The 18,111-nt window shown below is 38.2% G+C and overlaps 2 protein-coding genes and 1 long non-coding RNA gene across 3 annotated transcripts in view; 1 reads left to right on the top strand and 2 right to left on the bottom strand.

Annotated features, from left to right (window-relative positions):
* Positions 1-261: 261 nt before the first annotated feature.
* wipf2a (WAS/WASL interacting protein family, member 2a) lies at positions 262-9,073 on the bottom strand. The gene is made up of 8 exons (XM_066648283.1): positions 8,650-9,073; positions 6,500-6,636; positions 5,963-6,095; positions 5,722-5,859; positions 4,274-4,891; positions 3,749-3,967; positions 2,376-2,477; positions 262-2,122 (listed from the first exon to the last, which is right to left on the bottom strand). Exons 2-8 carry the CDS (start codon positions 6,560-6,562, stop codon positions 2,079-2,081), a joined length of 1,317 nt encoding a protein of 438 aa, XP_066504380.1. The 5' UTR covers positions 6,563-6,636; positions 8,650-9,073; the 3' UTR covers positions 262-2,078.
* The window catches only part of LOC136672292 (uncharacterized), a 19,035-nt gene continuing 9,743 nt past the window's right edge, over positions 8,820-18,111 (top strand). Inside the window, exons 1-2 of the long non-coding RNA XR_010795783.1 lie at positions 8,820-8,896; positions 8,995-9,079. This is a non-coding gene — a long non-coding RNA (uncharacterized lncRNA). The remainder of the gene's footprint in view (positions 8,897-8,994; positions 9,080-18,111) is intronic.
* si:ch211-69b7.6 (neuroblast differentiation-associated protein AHNAK) lies at positions 10,358-17,188 on the bottom strand. Its single transcript, XM_066646965.1, has one exon. It carries the CDS (start codon positions 17,065-17,067, stop codon positions 10,933-10,935), a length of 6,135 nt encoding a protein of 2,044 aa, XP_066503062.1. The 5' UTR covers positions 17,068-17,188; the 3' UTR covers positions 10,358-10,932.

The raw sequence follows: 18,111 nt of genomic DNA, 5'->3' as shown, positions 1-18,111 counted from the left end.
TCCCGGGAAATTGGATAAAGCGAGTAATCAGCCTCTTTGTGCTAAAGTAAATGGCACAATTCAATTCTGGGGCTGTTATACAAAACAGGATTAATGAATAAATATGGTAACAGTGGATGACGGTCCAGCAAGATGGTCCTTCAGCTTTTTTTCTATTGGGTACATTTGACTTAGTTTTATCTCGGTAAAGTGAGAAATCCTTCTCTGTGGAACACCCCCACAACTCCCCAAAATACAACAGAACCACACGAACTTCCCATAACCGTTTATTTAAATTTAACCCGACAGTCGTACAAATGTCAGCCTAAAGTTTCAATCTGTACATTTGGCATCTCACAACAACCGATTACCAAATGATTACATCAAGTTACCCCAGGCCAAGAAACATGAACAGTCCTCACATGGCTACACAAATCAACGTTTTATAAAAGGGACCACTTTAATAACGGGTTTGGTCTCTTCATAATAAAGAATGTCTTGCTATGTTTTCAGGTGTAATCCTCTGCATTACAAAAAATTACAATACAAATATTTAACTACAATTTATAAAGAGTAATATACATATTACATTTCAAATTTTCCATTAGCACATTAGTGTTTATTACAAAAAAAAATGCAAATGGTACCAATCCAATTTTACAGAAAGGTAACATTTTTCCAAAAGAAAAATTCACATGAACTTGCTGTATTTAAAACAGCAAAGTTTTGCACCGCATATCCATGAACATATTCTTGAAACAGACATGGGTGGTTATAAAGTAAATTCTGTGAGTTAAGTGGCACTTTGGATATTTGGTCAGAAATGAAGAAGTGGTTTAGAGTCTCTAAATTTAATTCATATAAATTATGGTATCAGTTTTCCCTTATTCGTAGACAAAAACATAAAACAACACCCCCTTAAAAAATTTGTAATAATAATTATAATTTTGTACTGTCTTTGTGGTTTGTTGATTGTTGGCAACAGTTTAGAGATAGAATTCACATGCAATGAATGATTCGAGCAAAGGCCATATGGCCTACATGACAAATATTCAAATATTCTAGCCCCACAATATTGGCAAAATAATAATCTGAAATTATTCAGTCTCACTGGGCAAGACCATATATCACAGGGAAACAAAAATGACTGATTGTAAGACCCAAAAAACTCTTGCTTCTCAAAATGCAATGATTGTCTTTTCAGTTCATTAAGTAATCTCTGTTTATTCTCTAAATGGGGTAATCATGATCAAAAAGTGCAAAATGATCCATTCAATAGAAAAATAATAATGGAATGCACTGGGTCAACAGGAGTTGTGCATGGTTCTCGGTAGGCACAATAAAGGTGATTTCTGCAGTATGAGCTGATCAGGATCATGCCATTGCACAGTTTTCTATAGTCAGGAGCAGATGGGTTACACCATTTCTAAGAACAGGCAATTCACCACTGAAAGTTCCCCAATATTGATTCACGGATCGAAAATAGTCCAATCTTAGGCTTAGTCAGGGTCTGTGAAACCAGTCCATAGTGTGGTCAAACAGTTCATAACATTTTTTAGTTAGCTGTCCAGTTGGATGCACCTATGGCAATGTAAGTGTTTTACTTGTAATGCATAGTTACAATTTATTTGCATTTTAACAAAATTATAATATGTATATATAAATGTGCAAAAGTTCTACTTAGGTTTTTATTATTTTAATGTGATTTGTAAAGCCCAACAATTCTCTTCACCTGATAATACATTAATTATTCAAGTGAAGCCAAAAATATCACACTAAATCATATGCTGTGCTGAGGTCAGCCACTCAGCATAATCTTAAAACATGTTAAAGTTTACATTAGCTTATTAAGCCTACTTTAACACATTTTCTATCAGAAGAGCACAGCTTATATTAACCTGGATAACAACTGGTTGTGTTAAATGTAACACACAATGTGTTGTCCATACCTGGACATACAGATGTGTTAAAGAAATATATATACACCATGCTGCGTTGTTTTTAACACATCCGTTTTGAGTGTATAGGTGCATTAGTGTTTGTGTGCATGTATTTAGATGGGTTACAATGTTGTAGAAATTTTCCTTCCTGAGTTCAGTTCACCTTCCAACAGGTGGCAGTGGAGGAGCGCCTCTCATCCCAACTACACAAGGACAAACAGAAATAAAAATTTAGTGCCCATTACACGTGCACAGACTTATACCTAGATCAAGTTGGACAGTCTGACACTAACTCCCCCCAAAAAAAAGTACACAACACACAATACTATTTATCTCAGTTATAAATGTGTTATTTTGCATAAAAATATAGCAAATAATACAATGTTAATTTCATACAGTACCCCAGATGATGCATAGAATATCCAAGTATCAGAGTAAAGTAAAATAAATTCTTACTTTTATATGTTTTACTAGGATAGGTTTTATTGAATGGTTTGTAATCCTCAGGTGCTGGAAGATCCTCAACAGGATGGAAAGAGTACTTGGACTCAAAATCATCTGTAAAAGAGAATGACATTTGAGACATATCTAGACACCCCTCCTAAACTGTGAACTAAGTACGTTTGTTTTCCCATTGCAGAGGTGGTAAACTCAAATCTAGAATTTCAACTACCGTAACACATTTAAGGCTGTTCTGAGACTATGTGAGAAGTCTGGCATTTGGAATGAAATCCTGGAGATTTATTTTGCCACTATTAATACAGGTGTTCAGTTTGAGAAACACCTCAATCATAATCACATGATTTGTGTAATCTTCATAGAAAAACACTCAATAGAAAGTCAAGCATCAACTAGAGATGTACAAATCAAATTCGTACAAACCAGCTTTGGATTTCAATCAAGATGTGAGCTGTAATCTGAGAGCTTTGCATGGAAGAGGAAAACCTGACCAGACTTCTGTATATTAGAAACACATTAGCATGTGCATGCTCTATACAATATGTAATTTATTAAACAAGTGGGACCAAACAATAACTTAATTTTAATAGTTCAGTCTATAAATATATCATCATCATTTGGACTCCAGATGCAGAGTCCTATATTATATTCTTGTCATGTATTCTTCTTTTCCCAGATGTATTATCCCTCAAAACAAATAACATCTGCTTTGTAGTATAACGTAATCATCCTTTTAACCATGCCACTGCAGCAATGTTCTTGCCCAATTTATATGAACACACGATAACTTAGCATTCTGAGAGTGCTCTTTATTGGCTTGCAAAGAGGAACTCCAAGAGCCCTATTTGAATTCCTGAGTGATCATTTGACTACAGTGCTATTTTCAAACTCTGACAATGTCCAAGCTGCAGATAGGTGGATCAGTTAGTGATGCCTGAAGGAAAGGTTCTTTAAATGTGAACACTGGGCAGCATGGTGACGCAACAGGTAGTGTTGCTATTACATAACTACAGGGTCCTGGGGTTATAGGTTCAAAACCCACCTTGGGACATTGTGCATTTCTTTTTTGTCCGCATTTGTGTTTCCTCCCATAGTCCAAAATCAAATGTTGGTAGAGGTATTGGCCATTCAGTTGTGTCCACATGTGTGTGTATGTGTGAGTGCTCTCTTGAGCGTGTGCCCTGTCATAGCCTTGCACCCAATGATTTAGAGTATGTCTCAAGACCACTGCAATCCTGAACAGGATTAAGCTGTAGCATAAAATGTATGAATTTATTTTTTGGCAGTCCATTAATAATTGGACAGTGATACAAATTATGCTGGCTCTGTGATTGAACACAACTAGAGATCTACAAGATGTACTCTTTTACCTGAAAATGCCTTGGAGTTAGAGGTGTGCCCATTGCGGAGAGGTGGCGGTGGAGGTGGGTGTCCTGAGGGTTGACGACCAGCAGAAGAGGGCGGAGGAGGTCTTCCTCGGCTGGGTGGTTCTGAGGATGTTTGAGATGTACCACTGTGCATGCGGTAGGGAGGAGGAGGGGGCACATCCCGAGTACCATTCCGGGATCCAGAGCTGGGAGCCTGGGGTGCTTCATTAATTAAAACAAATGCCATTGAAATTAAAAGTACTTGATTCTGATTAAATCAGATTACTGTCATTATTTCAATTTTAATGAAACAGAAGTCCAGCAAAGCTAAGAGTTATAGCAATCATTAGTTATTTTTTGTATTTTTCATTTTTATGAATTAATGTACATTATATATTGTCAGAATCAAGATACCCATGTGAGATTACATAGTAACAAGCTTCAAAAGGATATAGGAAGGAAATACTCTATTAGGAAAAAACACATAATGCAACAACAGTAATGCAATCATAATGATGGGTGTGTTACCTGATCTGCGTCCCGGAGGGTCCCGTGATGGTGGTGGGGGTCGGCTGCTTTGCTGAACTGGGAGTGGTGGAGGTGGTGGAGGGGGTGCGGCCTGGCTGCGAGAACCAGCACTGGCATGATTCCTTCTCAGCGAGTTACGTCTCTGTGGCAACTCAGGCGGTGGGTCTCCATTAGTAACCGGTGGGGGCTGTCGGTAAGGTGGCGGTGGGGGTGGAGCAGAGGAAGTTGCAGGTGGAGGACGAGATGAAACTGCGTTTCTTGAGGCGCTGTCACGTAAAGGAGATGGAGGAGGAGGAGCCTTATTTGCATGAGGTGGTGGGAGGGGTTTCTCCCTATTGTGCGAGGGGCCAGTGACTTTTTGATTTGAAGTGGGAGGGGCATTATTAGGTCTGCGATTGAACGGTGGAGGGGGGGGAGGGGCAGAACTACTGGGTTTCGCACCACTGGCTAGTTTAGAGATATCTGGCAATGAGGGACGTGGGTTACGAGTCTGCTCCGGGAGGGAAGAACGCTCCTCCTCAGCCTGATGTCCCATTGGTGAGGGGGCACTGCCCCCAGTGCGTGGTACTGCAGGACGAGAACCAGGTGGCCGCAGGGCTGATCTTCCTACTGTGCTGTCTACAAGGAGTCACAAAGAGATAATTATACTTAAATAGCCCGTACCCATTGATCGAAGTAACTCAATATATTTAAAGAAAAATGTAAATTAATTTTTGTTTCGCAGCAAACCTTTGTGCAGAATAAATTCCTAAACACACAATTATCAAATGCCAATTTCTCATTAAATTTGTCATGGAACAAAATATAAAAATAAAAGCCATCCTATTAAATATAACTAACATTGTTTACAATTATAACAACACAGAATGAAATTAAGGTTTTAGTAAGAACTAAAAGGGGAAAAAAAATAAAAAATTCAAACCTTTACCCGAAGGAGCTCTATGTTTGAATACAAATGTCTGCATTATTTGTCCTGGACACTACCCAGACTTCATCCTGCTAGCATCCTAGTACAAATTCCAGGTAATGTGCACGAGTACATGTGTGAATACAGTTGCTAATGTTCCAGAGAATCATGATGTTTCTCCTGCACATGTTGCACATGTGCCATCCCATAACTAAAGCAGGCAGAACACTTTCTGCTGCAAGAATGCATCTAACACAGGAAACCTCCCACTGTGTGCTACACGTGGGAAAGGACAACTGTAGAAAATCTTCAGATCAAATCATCTGGAATTTCTCTGGAGTTCAGCTTGAATGTGAGCCGAGCTTTTTCTAATTCATGGGATTTGGATGAGACCACAGGGATTATGGTCAGCATATGACTGGGTCTAGTTCAGAAAAGGTTAATTTAAAAAAATAAATAAATAAATAAAAAGAAATGCATGAGGTTAGTAGCACAGATGATGACAGAAGGTGTTCTTTGTAAAAAGACCTAACAAAACTACCTCCCACTGGTCGTAGTTTAGGCACTCCTCCACTAAACAGGCCTCCCATTGGCATAGGTCCAGAACCACCACCAAACCCCCCTCCACTTCCGCCACTGCTGCTGCCCCCTCCACCTCCGCTTCCACCGCCTCCGGATTCTTAGAAAGCACACATATGGATTAGCCATAATAAATATAGTCACAAATTAATTTAAATGTTAAAATAAAAACTTCTTGTCATGCCTTCATGTTTGTGACCTACTCTCAATAACGGGTGCACTCCTGTCACTGATCCCAGTGGTTTTTTTCAGCTTGGCCCCTTTGCAGATGTCTGACAAAAGAGCACCCCTTCCTTTAGCCTCATCACGAGAGACTTTGGGCGGGTTAGTGTTGGCCTGTAATAAGGGAATATGATTTCAGCTTACAGTTTTGATTTATTTTTTTTAAACTCCATAAAATGTCTAATATTGTTAATAATAACAATAATAATAATAATAATAATAACAACAATAAAGTTAACATTATTTGAATACAAATATATTTATCAAAGTGTCATATTGAGGTGTTTTGAACCAGATAAAACAGAAATAGCAGAACATAAGCTAATAATAAAATAATGCTCACCACTAGAACATAACTTTGCACACACTACCAGCAGACAATGCACATTAGCATTTGTAATTAAATTGCAGTTAAAAACAATGCACAAAATTATTGCCATGACTACTGATTTGCTGACAAAATAAAATTCTACTGTCTGCCTTAGTAATGTAAAGTGTGGTCTTGGGATTTTAGGTACCTGGCTGAATGTAGGGGGAGGTGGGGGTCCAGGAGGAGGAGGTGGGGGAGGTGGAATGGGCATCTTGGAGCTTCCCTGAGAATGCCCACTGTCGCCTCAGTCTCTGAAAGTTGTCGTTTTTTTTGCTCACAAAAGCTCTGTAAAAAAGTGTGCATAGAAGCTTGCTTTAATAAGGTATGTGACAATCAGGACAGACATTTGCAGCCACCCTCGCTGCTGTAAAAGTTATATTCCATGAAATCACACTATGTAAATAACATTAACACGTCAGCTGTGGTGAAGGAGTTCATTTTTTACATGCAAATAAATGTCAACATATTCAAAAGCAAACCAAACCCTGTTATTTCCTTATTTTCACTGATTTCCTGAATCCTGGTTGCTAAAGCTTCCCAAACCAGTCGGATAGGATTGTGCAGTTGGCAGAGAGCTAATGCTCCTTTAGGCCTTACCTGCCCTACACCCCTCCTTTAAAAAAATGTCTGAGCAGGTTTACACAAGAACATCTCAATGTGTGTGTGGGGGGTGGGGGGGGGGGTAGTGCAGGTAAACAGAGACATGACATGATACAAAGCTTCACCAGTTCCAAAGGAATGTCGAAAGGCAAGATCAACACTAACCAAACAAGTAACAGAAGTGTCAGCTATGAAACATGTTTAAGAAAAAAAAAGCTCAGGTGACCATACAGGCCTTACGTCATTATAACATTTAATTTAACATTTTACACATTTCTAATGCTCCCATAAAAGAATTTTAAAACCATATGCTTAGCTTTGCTCCCCAAGTTTACTCATAAGTTCTTATAAAAGTTTTGCATTTAGGATATTAGCTCAATTTAACATTGTTCTGACAGTTTGGAAGAACAAAATTATGACATTCTCACACAAGTTTTCAAGTAACAGAGCACAGTGATTGAAATTCATTGCTTTTATTAACAAGCCAAATAGTTAACTTGTAGGAACTACATTATAGAGCGTTTCGCTTCATTAATATACTTAAATATACAGTTGAACTGTCAACGTGCAAAAAATATAAAACTAAATGTAGCTTAAATTGGTTTATTGAAAGCCATGACGACATCCAGTATTTCCCAAACACGAGGTTATATGGCAAAATGACAGACCCTACCAGTGATCATAATATAACACATCCAGGATTGTGAAGTTACTCAAATGTTGGTTCAGAGTTTCAGACAAAAGTGTATATAGTATTGGCAAATCAAAAAAAAAAAAAAAATCCAAGATACAGACTTTTTCTACCGCAATGTCCAGCTGTAACGTTTGGCCTTCAGGAGTTGTTGACGTTGGAGCAGGTTGGCCAATATGGCTCAGGGCTGATGGCGGATTACAGACTTATTTAAAACCAAAGAAAATAAACAAGACGTTCAACATAATGTTAAACTCACAATCGGAAGTGTAACATCTACAGTCATGTAAAAGGTTTAATGACTGAAGAAGTAACAAAATTTGCTTTTGTACACGCCTAATTTAAATACCTAAACAAGGAAATGGAGCAACAGGTAAAATTCAGGGTCGGACAGTGTGACCTATACTGCTGAACCTGACAAGCCAGGGAAATATCCATTATATAATTATCTTATATCATTATCTTTAACAACTGTAAATATTATACAATATAGAAAGTCATTTATTTCAGTTCATTGAACGCAGCTTCCTACGATAATAGAGAAAAAAGTGCATACTATTTGAGGCTTTGGGCTGCGAATTAATATCAGTGAGAAGTTACGAAAATAAAATATTAGCTAAATAACATAGTTGGCGTCTTCATTTAGAAGGACAGCATTTTAAACGGCAGCCTACCGAAGAGATTGAAGTTCACTTTTATTCAAATGTTCAGTTCCACCTTAAACGGTGAGGCAAATACATTCTGATGGGTCGGGCGTTAAGTATGTAGATAACTGCCTTACTGCACCATTTAAGGTGGACCGGAATGTTCGAACACGAGACTGGCGAATAAAACGCCAACTTAAGTCTAGCCCTCTACAAATAATAATAATAATAGTAATATAAAAAGAGCTTACATGTTGTTAATTCAAACGTGCAGTTAGTCTGTAGAGTACTGGAGTAAAAGTTCAATTCGTCATGTCAACAAGTGTTGTCACAAAGTTTTAAACAACCCAACTGCAAACTTACCTAAAACTACTGAACAATTTATGTGTCCAACAGCATTGGAGGAATCCGAGGGTCAGTCTGAAATCTCCAGCAGAAATGTTGGGACTGACTGACCGGCTACAAATGAAAAACTGGAGACCGAGCAGCGTTAACTGATCACAGACAGCTTCATGTTTTCCACTCGCCAGCGGGGCACACTGGAGGAGAACCGTTCAGAATAACCCGACAAACTTACTGCTCCCAACCAATGACCATTAAAGCTAGAAATGTCAGCTAACAGTCCAGACATTCTATGAACTATCTCATGCTCTTTCCACTTTTTCTCCCATTAAAGAGAGTAAAAAAGGGCCGCTGTTTCCTTCACAGAATCCACAGTGAAGAAACCAGGAAATCGAGGAGCCAACACAAAATGGAGGCAGATGCCCGAAGTGCTCCGATTGGAGCAGAAAAGGTATTATAACCTAGTTTTAGCCCTTGTCATACTGGGGATCAGCTCCAGGATCACTGTTCATAAGTCAGTAACAGCAAAACTGCTTTCAAATAACATTAACAAAAAACACTACCCCATTTTAAGATATCCTACTTGTTAGCAGGTGGAAATATCACTACGAATTAACAAATAGATAAAAAAAAAAAAATTTTACTTGCAAAGTGCTTTTCAAAGATATAAAGCGGCCAAGGATGTTTTACATATTACAAAACAAATTAATTAACCACCTAATAATAGACAAACAAAGTAATTTAGTTGAATATTAAAGAAACATAACAACCAAGCAATGACATGTTGGTTGATATAAAAGCCATTTGTGAATTAAGAAGCTATTGTATTATTTCCCCTGAGATCTATCTGTTATTTACCAAAAACTAACAATTAATTTTTACTTGGCCATTTCCCTTTGTTCATGTGTCTACACTGGATATGTAAGGGTGCTCTGATTTAGTCGACTGTAATGTTTTGTGACATCAAAACACAGTGAAATGAAACAAGCTGTTTTTTTAACATTAGTTAGGCCTTTATTGATAGACTAGTATATTGATTTAATATCTAAAATAAAGCCATATGTAGCTGACTTGCTAAGTTCCTCTTTAGTTTCTCTGATTGCAAAGAGACAGCAGACCTTTGCACAGCATATTCTGGGTGGACCACTGGTGATTAAACAGAATTTTAGACAAAATGTCACATTTTAGCACTTTACCATTCAGTCCAATTTACAATTTTTTGTTATTCTTTTTGAATTACATAAGTAAATAACTTTAATCCAGCACAGTGTCAACATTTTCATAATCATTTTAATCATATTATACTCATTATTATTTCTCTAATAGTTGTTGGTAATATTTATATTAGTTTGATTTCCAGAATAAAAGTCTCTGTTAATTTAAACTCTGTTTGAGGAGATTAAAAATTATTTAGATCCTGTACAGGACAGTAATCTGAGTGGTTCGATGGTGGACCCACAATGGTCTACAGTCAGTGGTGTTCCAACCTTTTTATGCCAGTGGGCCGATATATTCTTCGCTGTCTGCAGTAGAGCAAAAAAGAGTAATATAGAATTCTGTTATGTGTACCCTAGGTTTTAGGGTATGTTTAAACGTGTGTAAATTAGATGTTTTTTAAATCCATATTTAAATTTACATTGATTTACCCTATGGTTAGTATTGCTGGTTTGTAATAATAAATAATGGCAGGGATTTTGATAAAAGTCTTTATTAAAACAGTGCATACGATTCCACAATGAGAAAAATAATAAAAACAACAAAAAAAGCCTCAAACTACACAGTTTAATAATTTTTAACTGCTGTCACATTTGCCATAAATTACACAATAGAAAAATAAATTCAAGTTTGTTAGAATCACTTACAGTAAAATGTTTTTAAAACAAAGTTAATTAAGATATTTACAAACACATAATGAGCTTTTAATTTTACAAGAGTAAACACTCATATTAATTTCACACAAATTAGTATTAGACTTTCTGGGGTTTCTTATTGCAATGTTTAATGCTTATGTACATAGTGCTACAACATAAAATAAATAAAAATATCTATAAAACTTGAGACCCTTAAAGAAAAATCACATACATTGATGTATTTATTTGTAAAAACATGTAACACCATGTTATAAAAATAACCTATAACCTTTTGTTATTTCATGTACACCTGACACAGGGGTTCCTCAAAATGTTTACATATAAATGCATGTAAATATACATTTTACAGAATCACATCATTCAGTAATATGCAAGGAATTAAAAGCCTGTCAAGATGATAATCCTTCTGTTTTTTTTTTTATCTAATTGTCCATCATACATGTGTTAATAGTTTCAATTTTGACCCCTTTAAGGTGCCTTTTGGTACATCAAGATCCATGTTTGATGCAAATGCTTCCAAGTCTTTTATCTTTAAACTCCTTTTTGATGTGTTTCTTTGCTTATCAATATTTTTCTTGCCAGATTTGAAATTAAAACTGGGGCCCCTTATGTCAGGATTTAAATCTATTTGTGCATTACCCTTCAAAGTGTCAATGTCAGTGCTTGGAGCACACACATCACCATTTGAATTTGCTCTTATATTGTCATCCACATCCAAAAGGTTTGACACATTAATCTTTCTTCTTGGCTTCCTGAGATTTGGCACGTTCATATGAGTACTTGCATCCATTTTGAATTCACCATCTGGACTATCAATATCAATATTAGGGGAGTTTACATCTAGTTTGGGGCCTTTAAGATCTGCGTCAGGGTAATCCCAGTCCATATCTGGTGCATGAATTTCACCATTAAATTGGGGTCCCTTGAATTTTGGAGCTTTAGCTGAACCAGCAGAAAGTCCAAATTTTGGCATTTTCAGTTTTCCTGATGGAGCATCAGCACTGAAATCAGGAGCATTGATGTCAACCTCTGGGGTTTTAAGGCTGGGACCATTAAATTTACCCTTAGGAACATCTACATCAAACTGTGGGGCTGAAAGGTTTGGTGTTTGAAATTCTCCTTTCACTTTCGGAAGATCAAGATCCATGTCAGGTGATTTTACTTTAGGCCCTGAGAGTCCAAAATCAGGCATCTTAAACTTGGGTTTGTTCACTTTGCCTGAGGGAAAGTCCATGTCAGGGACTGTGTAATCTGTTTCTGGACGTTTTAAACTAGCTTTTGGTCTATTAATGTCAATATCAGGAGCACTAAAGTCTGCATTAAATTTTGGAGATGACAAACTCATGTCTGGCTTATCAAAGTATCCTTCTGCATCCACATCAGGTCCTTTCAGTTTTGGGCCACTAAATTTAGGTAATTTCAAATTAGGCATTTTAAATTTGCCATCTGGTCCATCAATGTCCACATCAGGGGATTTCATATCCAGTTTTGGCCCCTTAAAATCAGCGTCAGGGTAATCCCAGTCCATGTCTGGTCCATTAATTCCACCCTTTACTTTGGGACCTTTGATCTTTGGAGCTTTAGGTGAACCAGCAGAAAACCCAAATTTTGGCATTTTCAGTTTTCCTGATGGAGCATCAGCACTGAAATCAGGGGCATTGATGTCAACCTCTGGTTTTTCAAGGCTGGGTACTTTAAATTTACCCTTAGGAACATCTACATCAAACTGTGGGGCTGAAAGGTTTGGTGTATGAATTTCTCCTTTCACTTTCGGTAGATCAAGATCCATGTCAGGTGATTTTACTTTAGGCCCTGAGAGTCCAAAATCAGGCATCTTAAACTTGGGTTTGTTCAGTTTGCCTGATGGAAAGTCCATGTCTGGGACTGTGAAATCTGTTTCTAGACCTTTTATTTTAGCTTTGGGTCCATTGGCGTCAATATCAGGAGCACTAAGGTCTGCATCAAATTTAGGAGATGATAAACTCAGATCTGGCTTGTCCAGCTTTCCTTTGACATTCACATCAGGACCTTTAAACCCTGGGATGCTAAATTTAGGTGTTTTCATTTTAGGCATTTTGAATTTGCCATCTGGTCCATCAATGTCCACATCAGGGGATTTCATGTCCAGTTTTGGCCCCTTAAAATCAGCTTCAGGGTAATCCCAGTCCATATCTGGTCCATTAATTCCACCCTTTACTTTGGGACCTTTGATCTTTGGAGCTTTAGGTGAACCAGCAGAAACCCCAAATTTTGGCATTTTCAGTTTTCCTGATGGAGCATCAGCACTGAAATCAGGAGCATTGATGTCAAACTCTGGTTTTTCAAGGCTGGGTACTTTAAATTTACCCTTAGGGACATCTACATCAAACTGTGGGGCTGAAAGGTTTGGTGTTTGAATTTCTCCTTTCACCTTAGGAAGATTGAGATCCATCTCAGGTGATTTTACTTTAGGCCCTGAGAGTCCAAAATCAGGCATCTTAAACTTGGGTTTGTTCAATTTTCCTGATGGTATGTCAACGTCAGGGACTGTGAAATCTGTTTTTGGGCTTTTTAAATTAACTTTGGGTCCATTAATGTCAATATCAGGAGCACTAACATCTGCATCCAATTCTGGTGAAGACAAACTCAGATCTGGCATTTCCAGTTTCCCTTTAGCATTCACATCAGGACTTTTAAACCCTGGGATGCTAAATTTAGGTGTTTTCATTTTGGGAATTTTGAATTTGCCATCTGGTCCATCAATGCCCACGTCAGGGGATTTCATGTCCAGTTTTGGCCCCTTAAAATCAGCGTCAGGGTAATCCCAGTCCATGTCTGGTCCATTAATTCCACCCTTTACTTTGGGACCTTTGATTTTTGGAGCTTTAGGTGAACCAGCAGAAAACCTAAATTTTGGCATTTTCAGTTTTCCTGATGGAGCATCAGCACTGAAATCAGGAGCATTGATGTCAAACTCTGGGGTTTTAAGGCTGGGACCTTTAAATTTACCCTTGGGGACATCTACATCAAACTGTGGGGCTGAAAGGTTTGGTGTTTGAAAATCTCCTTTCACCTTAGGAAGATTGAGATCCATCTCAGGTGATTTTACTTTAGGCCCTGAGAGTCCAAAATCAGGCATCTTAAACTTTGGTTTGTTCACTTTGCCTGATGGAAAGTCCATGTCTGGGACTGTGAAATCTGTTTCTAGACCTTTTATTCTAGCTTTGGGTCCATTGACGTCAATATCAGGTGCACTAAGGTCTGCATCAAATTTAGGAGATGACAAACTCAGATCTTGCTTGTCCAGCTTTCCTTTGACATTCACGTCAGGACCTTTAAACCCTGGGATGCTAAATTTAGGTGTTTTCATTTTGGGCATTTTGAACTTGCCGTCAGGTCCATCAATATCAGGGGAATTCATATCTAGCTTTGGGCCTTTGATATCAGCATCAGGGTAATCCCAGTCCATGTCTGGTCCATTAATTCCACCCTTTACTTTGGGACCTTTGATCTTTGGAGCTTTAGGTGAACCAGCAGAAAGCCCAAATTTGGGCATTTTCTGTTTTCCTGATGGAGCATTAGCATTGAAATCAGGGGCATTGATGTCAAACTCTGGTTTATCAAGGCTGGGTACTTTCAATTTACCCTTAGGAACATCTACATCAAACTGTGGGGCTGAAAGGTTTGGTGTATGAATTTCTCCTTTCACCTTAGGAAGATCAAGATCCATGTCAGGTGATTTTACTTTAGGCCCTGAGAGTCCAAAATCAGGCATCTTAAACTTAGGTTTGTTCAATTTTCCTGATGGAAAATCCATGTCTGGGAGAGTAACATCTGTTTTGGGACCTTTTAAACTAGCTTTCGGTCCATTTATGTCAATATCAGGTGCAGTAAAGTCTGCATCAAATTTTGGTGATGACAAACCCAGATCAGGCTTATCAATGCCTACTTTTGCATCCACATCAGGTCCTTTTACTTTTGGACCACTAAATTTGGGAAATTTCAGTTTTGGCATTTTGAATTTGCCATCTGGTCCATCCATGTGAACATCATGTGATTTCATGCCCAGATGGGATCCTTTAAGATGAGCCCCGGGTAAATCCATATTCATGTCTGGTCCATTAATTCCACCCCTTACTTTGGGGCCTTTAATTTTTGGAGCTTTAGGTGAACCAGCAGAAAACCCAAATTTTGGCATTTTCAGTTTTCCTGATGGAGCATCAGCACTGAAATCAGGAGCATTGATGTCAACCTCTGGGGTTTTAAGGCTGGGACCTTTAAATTTACCCTTAGGGACATCTACATCAAACTGTGGGGCTGAAAGGTTTGGTGTATGAATTTCTCCTTTCACTTTCGGAAGATCGAGATCCATCTCAGGTGATTTTACTTTAGGCCCTGAGAGTCCAAAATCGGGCATCTTAAACTTGGGTTTGTTCAGTTTTCCTGATGGTATGTCGACATCAGGGACTGTGAAATCTGTTTCTGGACGTTTTAAACTAGCTTTTGGTCCATTAATGTCAATATCAGGAGCACTAAAGTCTGCATTAAATTTAGGAGATGACAAATTCATGTCTGGCTTATCAAAGTATCCTTCTGCATCCACATCAGGTCCTTTCAGTTTTGGGCCACTAAATTTAGGTAATTTCAAATTAGGCATTTTGAATTTGCCATCTGGTCCATCAATGTCCACATCAGGGGATTTCATATCCAGTTTTGGCCCCTTAAAATCAGCTTCAGGGTAATCCCAGTCCATATCTGGTCCATTAATTCCACCCTTTACTTTGGGACCTTTGATCTTTGGAGCTTTAGGTGAACCAGCAGAAAACCCAAATTTTGGCATTTTCAGTTTTCCTGATGGAGCATCAGCACTGAAATCAGGAGCATTGATGTCAACCTCTGGGGTTTTAAGGCTGGGTACTTTAAATTTACCCTTAGGGACATCTACATCAAACTGTGGGGCTGAAAGGTTTGGTGTATGAATTTCTCCTTTCACTTTCGGAAGATCAAGATCCATCTCAGGTGATTTTACTTTAGGCCCTGAGAGTCCAAAATCGGGCATCTTAAACTTGGGTTTGTTCAGTTTTCCTGATGGTATGTCGACATCATGGACTGTGAAATCTGTTTCTGGACGTTTTAAACTAGCTTTTGGTCCATTAATGTCAATATCAGGAGCACTAAAGTCTGCATTAAATTTAGGAGATGACAAATTCATGTCTGGCTTATCAAAGTATCCTTCTGCATCCACATCAGGTCCTTTCAGTTTTGGGCCACTAAATTTAGGTAATTTCAAATTAGGCATTTTGAATTTGCCATCTGGTCCATCAATGTCCACATCAGGGGATTTCATGTCCAGTTTTGGCCCCTTAAAATCAGCTTCAGGGTAATCCCAGTCCATATCTGGTCCATTAATTCCACCCTTTACTTTGGGACCTTTGATCTTTGGAGCTTTAGGTGAACCAGCAGAAAACCCAAATTTTGGCATTTTCAGTTTTCCTGATGGAGCATCAGCACTGAAATCAGGAGCATTGATGTCAACCTCTGGGGTTTTAAGGCTGGGTACTTTAAATTTACCCTTAGGGACATCTACATCAAACTGTGGGGCTGAAAGGTTTGGTGTATGAATTTCTCCTTTCACTTTCGGAAGATCAAGATCCATCTCAGGTGATTTTACTTTAGGCCCTGAGAGTCCAAAATCAGGCATCTTAAACTTGGGTTTGTTCACTTTGCCCGATGGTATGTCAACGTCAGGGACTGTGAAATCTGTTTCTGGATGTTTTAAATTAACTTTGGGTCCATTGACGTCAATATCAGAAGCATTAACATCTGCATGCAATTCTGGTGAAGATAAACTCATATCTGGCATTTCCAGTTTCCCTTTGGCATTCACGTCAGGACCTTTAAACCCTGGGATGCTAAATTTGGGTGTCTTCATTTTGGGCATTTTTAATTTGCTTTCAGGACCATCAATATTGATATTAGGTGATTTCACATGTAGTTTTGGGCATTCCATATCTGCTTCAGGCAAATCCCAATTCATGTCTGGTGAATTAATTTCTCCCTTACTTCGGGGGGCTTTGATATCTGGCATCTTTAAACTTGGAAGTTTCATTTTTCCAGAGGGAGAATCAATGTCAATATCAGGAGACCTCATGTTCAGATTTGGACCTTTTAAATTAAGTTTGGGGATAGTTAAGTCCATGTCTGGGCCATCAATATCTCCCCTGGGTGTGGGAACTTTTAGATATGGATTTTGCAAATCACCTGAAAATCCAAATCTGAGTGGTTCTGTTTCTCCAGTTGGTGCATCAGTGTCAGGGTGTTTCAGTTCTAGTTTGGGCCGTCTAATATCAGATTCAGGGAATCCCGATTTCATGTCTGGTTTATAGTCGTATTCTGAAGTAGCATCAGTGTTAAGTTCAGGAACCATAACCTCACCTGTTCCATTAAGACCAGAACCATGTTGCAGTGAGTTATAGTTGTATAGATATTCTGAGGTAGAATCAGTATCAAGTTCTGGAGATTTAACTTTTAGCTTTTGAAGGTAAGATGCCACGTTTGCCTTCTTGATGGAGACGTCTGCAGTAGGCATGTCATTTAAAAGCAGATTGCTGTCACTTTTTGCCTTGTCATTTCTTAAAACCTGGGCAGTCAAATCACCACTCGGGGAGCTGCTTGTATTCTTTTTACTTCCTTCTTTTGGACCTCCTTTCATAAACTTCTTGACTTTGGCATTGAAAATCTTGTTGTAGGAATCCATACGTAACTGCAGAAACAGTATGACAGCTGTTAACGTTTCTATATTACATTGCATGCAAAGTATTTTAGAAGGGTTTATCTCAGAATCCTATCTATGCAAAACACAAATACATGTTATATTCTATTTCATGTTTGTATATTTTTAAATACCAGGGAAGTCTAACTCTGGTCTTGGGGGTCTATAGCACTGATCTCATTTTTTCAACACATTTAATAGGTGTATTATGACAGGGATACTCTCAAACTGTGCCTGTCCTATAAATATATTTAATAGATATTTCAAAATATGTGTAATTTCAAAAATACATATTGAATCTGAAAACTCACCTCATCGGGGTGTTTGACCTTGTTGTCCAGATTTTCCAAGCTCTTGGTAGGCCTAAGGCCTGGCTTCGACAGCACTTGCACCTTGTCATTGTACGGTTCAATTAGCTTCAGTATTTCAATCACTTCATTCTTCTTTAGGTGGTCAAAGTGAATGGTGGCACCAACAATTTCATCTCCTATATTGTCAGTCACAACAACATCAGCACAGATATAAGGATCAAACTTGAATGGAAAATAAAAAGACAGATCTGTTTGGTATATGTAATTAATGTATGTCTTCCCCTGCCTTCTTAAATCTTTCGTTTACATGTGGAAACACTTCTTAGCCTTCAAATTTAAATAGTAAAGATATGGATACAAAACCACTGATGTGAAATCAAGCACATCATCCATTTCCTCCTCCTCCCTTTCTTTACCTGTAGTCTACTGTACCTGTCTTTCTATCATTGGCCTGCCAGCTATTCAACACAAGGTAATTTTTCATAAAATGTATCATCTTAATTTTGAATGGTCTGCAATTAAAAAAACTGCACTGTTCAGTTTTCACACC

Source organism: Hoplias malabaricus, chromosome 16, assembly GCF_029633855.1.
Source record: "Hoplias malabaricus isolate fHopMal1 chromosome 16, fHopMal1.hap1, whole genome shotgun sequence".
In the NCBI taxonomy this organism is placed as follows: domain Eukaryota; kingdom Metazoa; phylum Chordata; class Actinopteri; order Characiformes; family Erythrinidae; genus Hoplias; species Hoplias malabaricus.
The sequence above is the reverse complement of the archived record's forward strand: the minus strand, read 5'-3'. Positions and strand labels throughout refer to the sequence as shown.

Bases quoted from the DNA above. Each gene is read 5' to 3' on its own strand.
- wipf2a (XM_066648283.1), bottom strand. From the start codon at position 6,562: ATGCCCATTCCACCTCCCCCACCTCCTCCTCCTGGACCCCCACCTCCC. The intron at 6,096-6,499 runs GTACCTAAAATC...CCCTTATTACAG, and splicing joins CTCCCCCTACATTCAGCCAG to GCCAACACTAACCCGCCCAA. The intron at 2,478-3,748 runs GTAAAAGAGTAC...TCTCTTTTACAG, and splicing joins TAACTCCAAGGCATTTTCAG to ATGATTTTGAGTCCAAGTAC.
- si:ch211-69b7.6 (XM_066646965.1), bottom strand. From the start codon at position 17,067: ATGCCTACTGCAGACGTCTCCATCAAGAAGGCAAACGTGGCATCTTAC.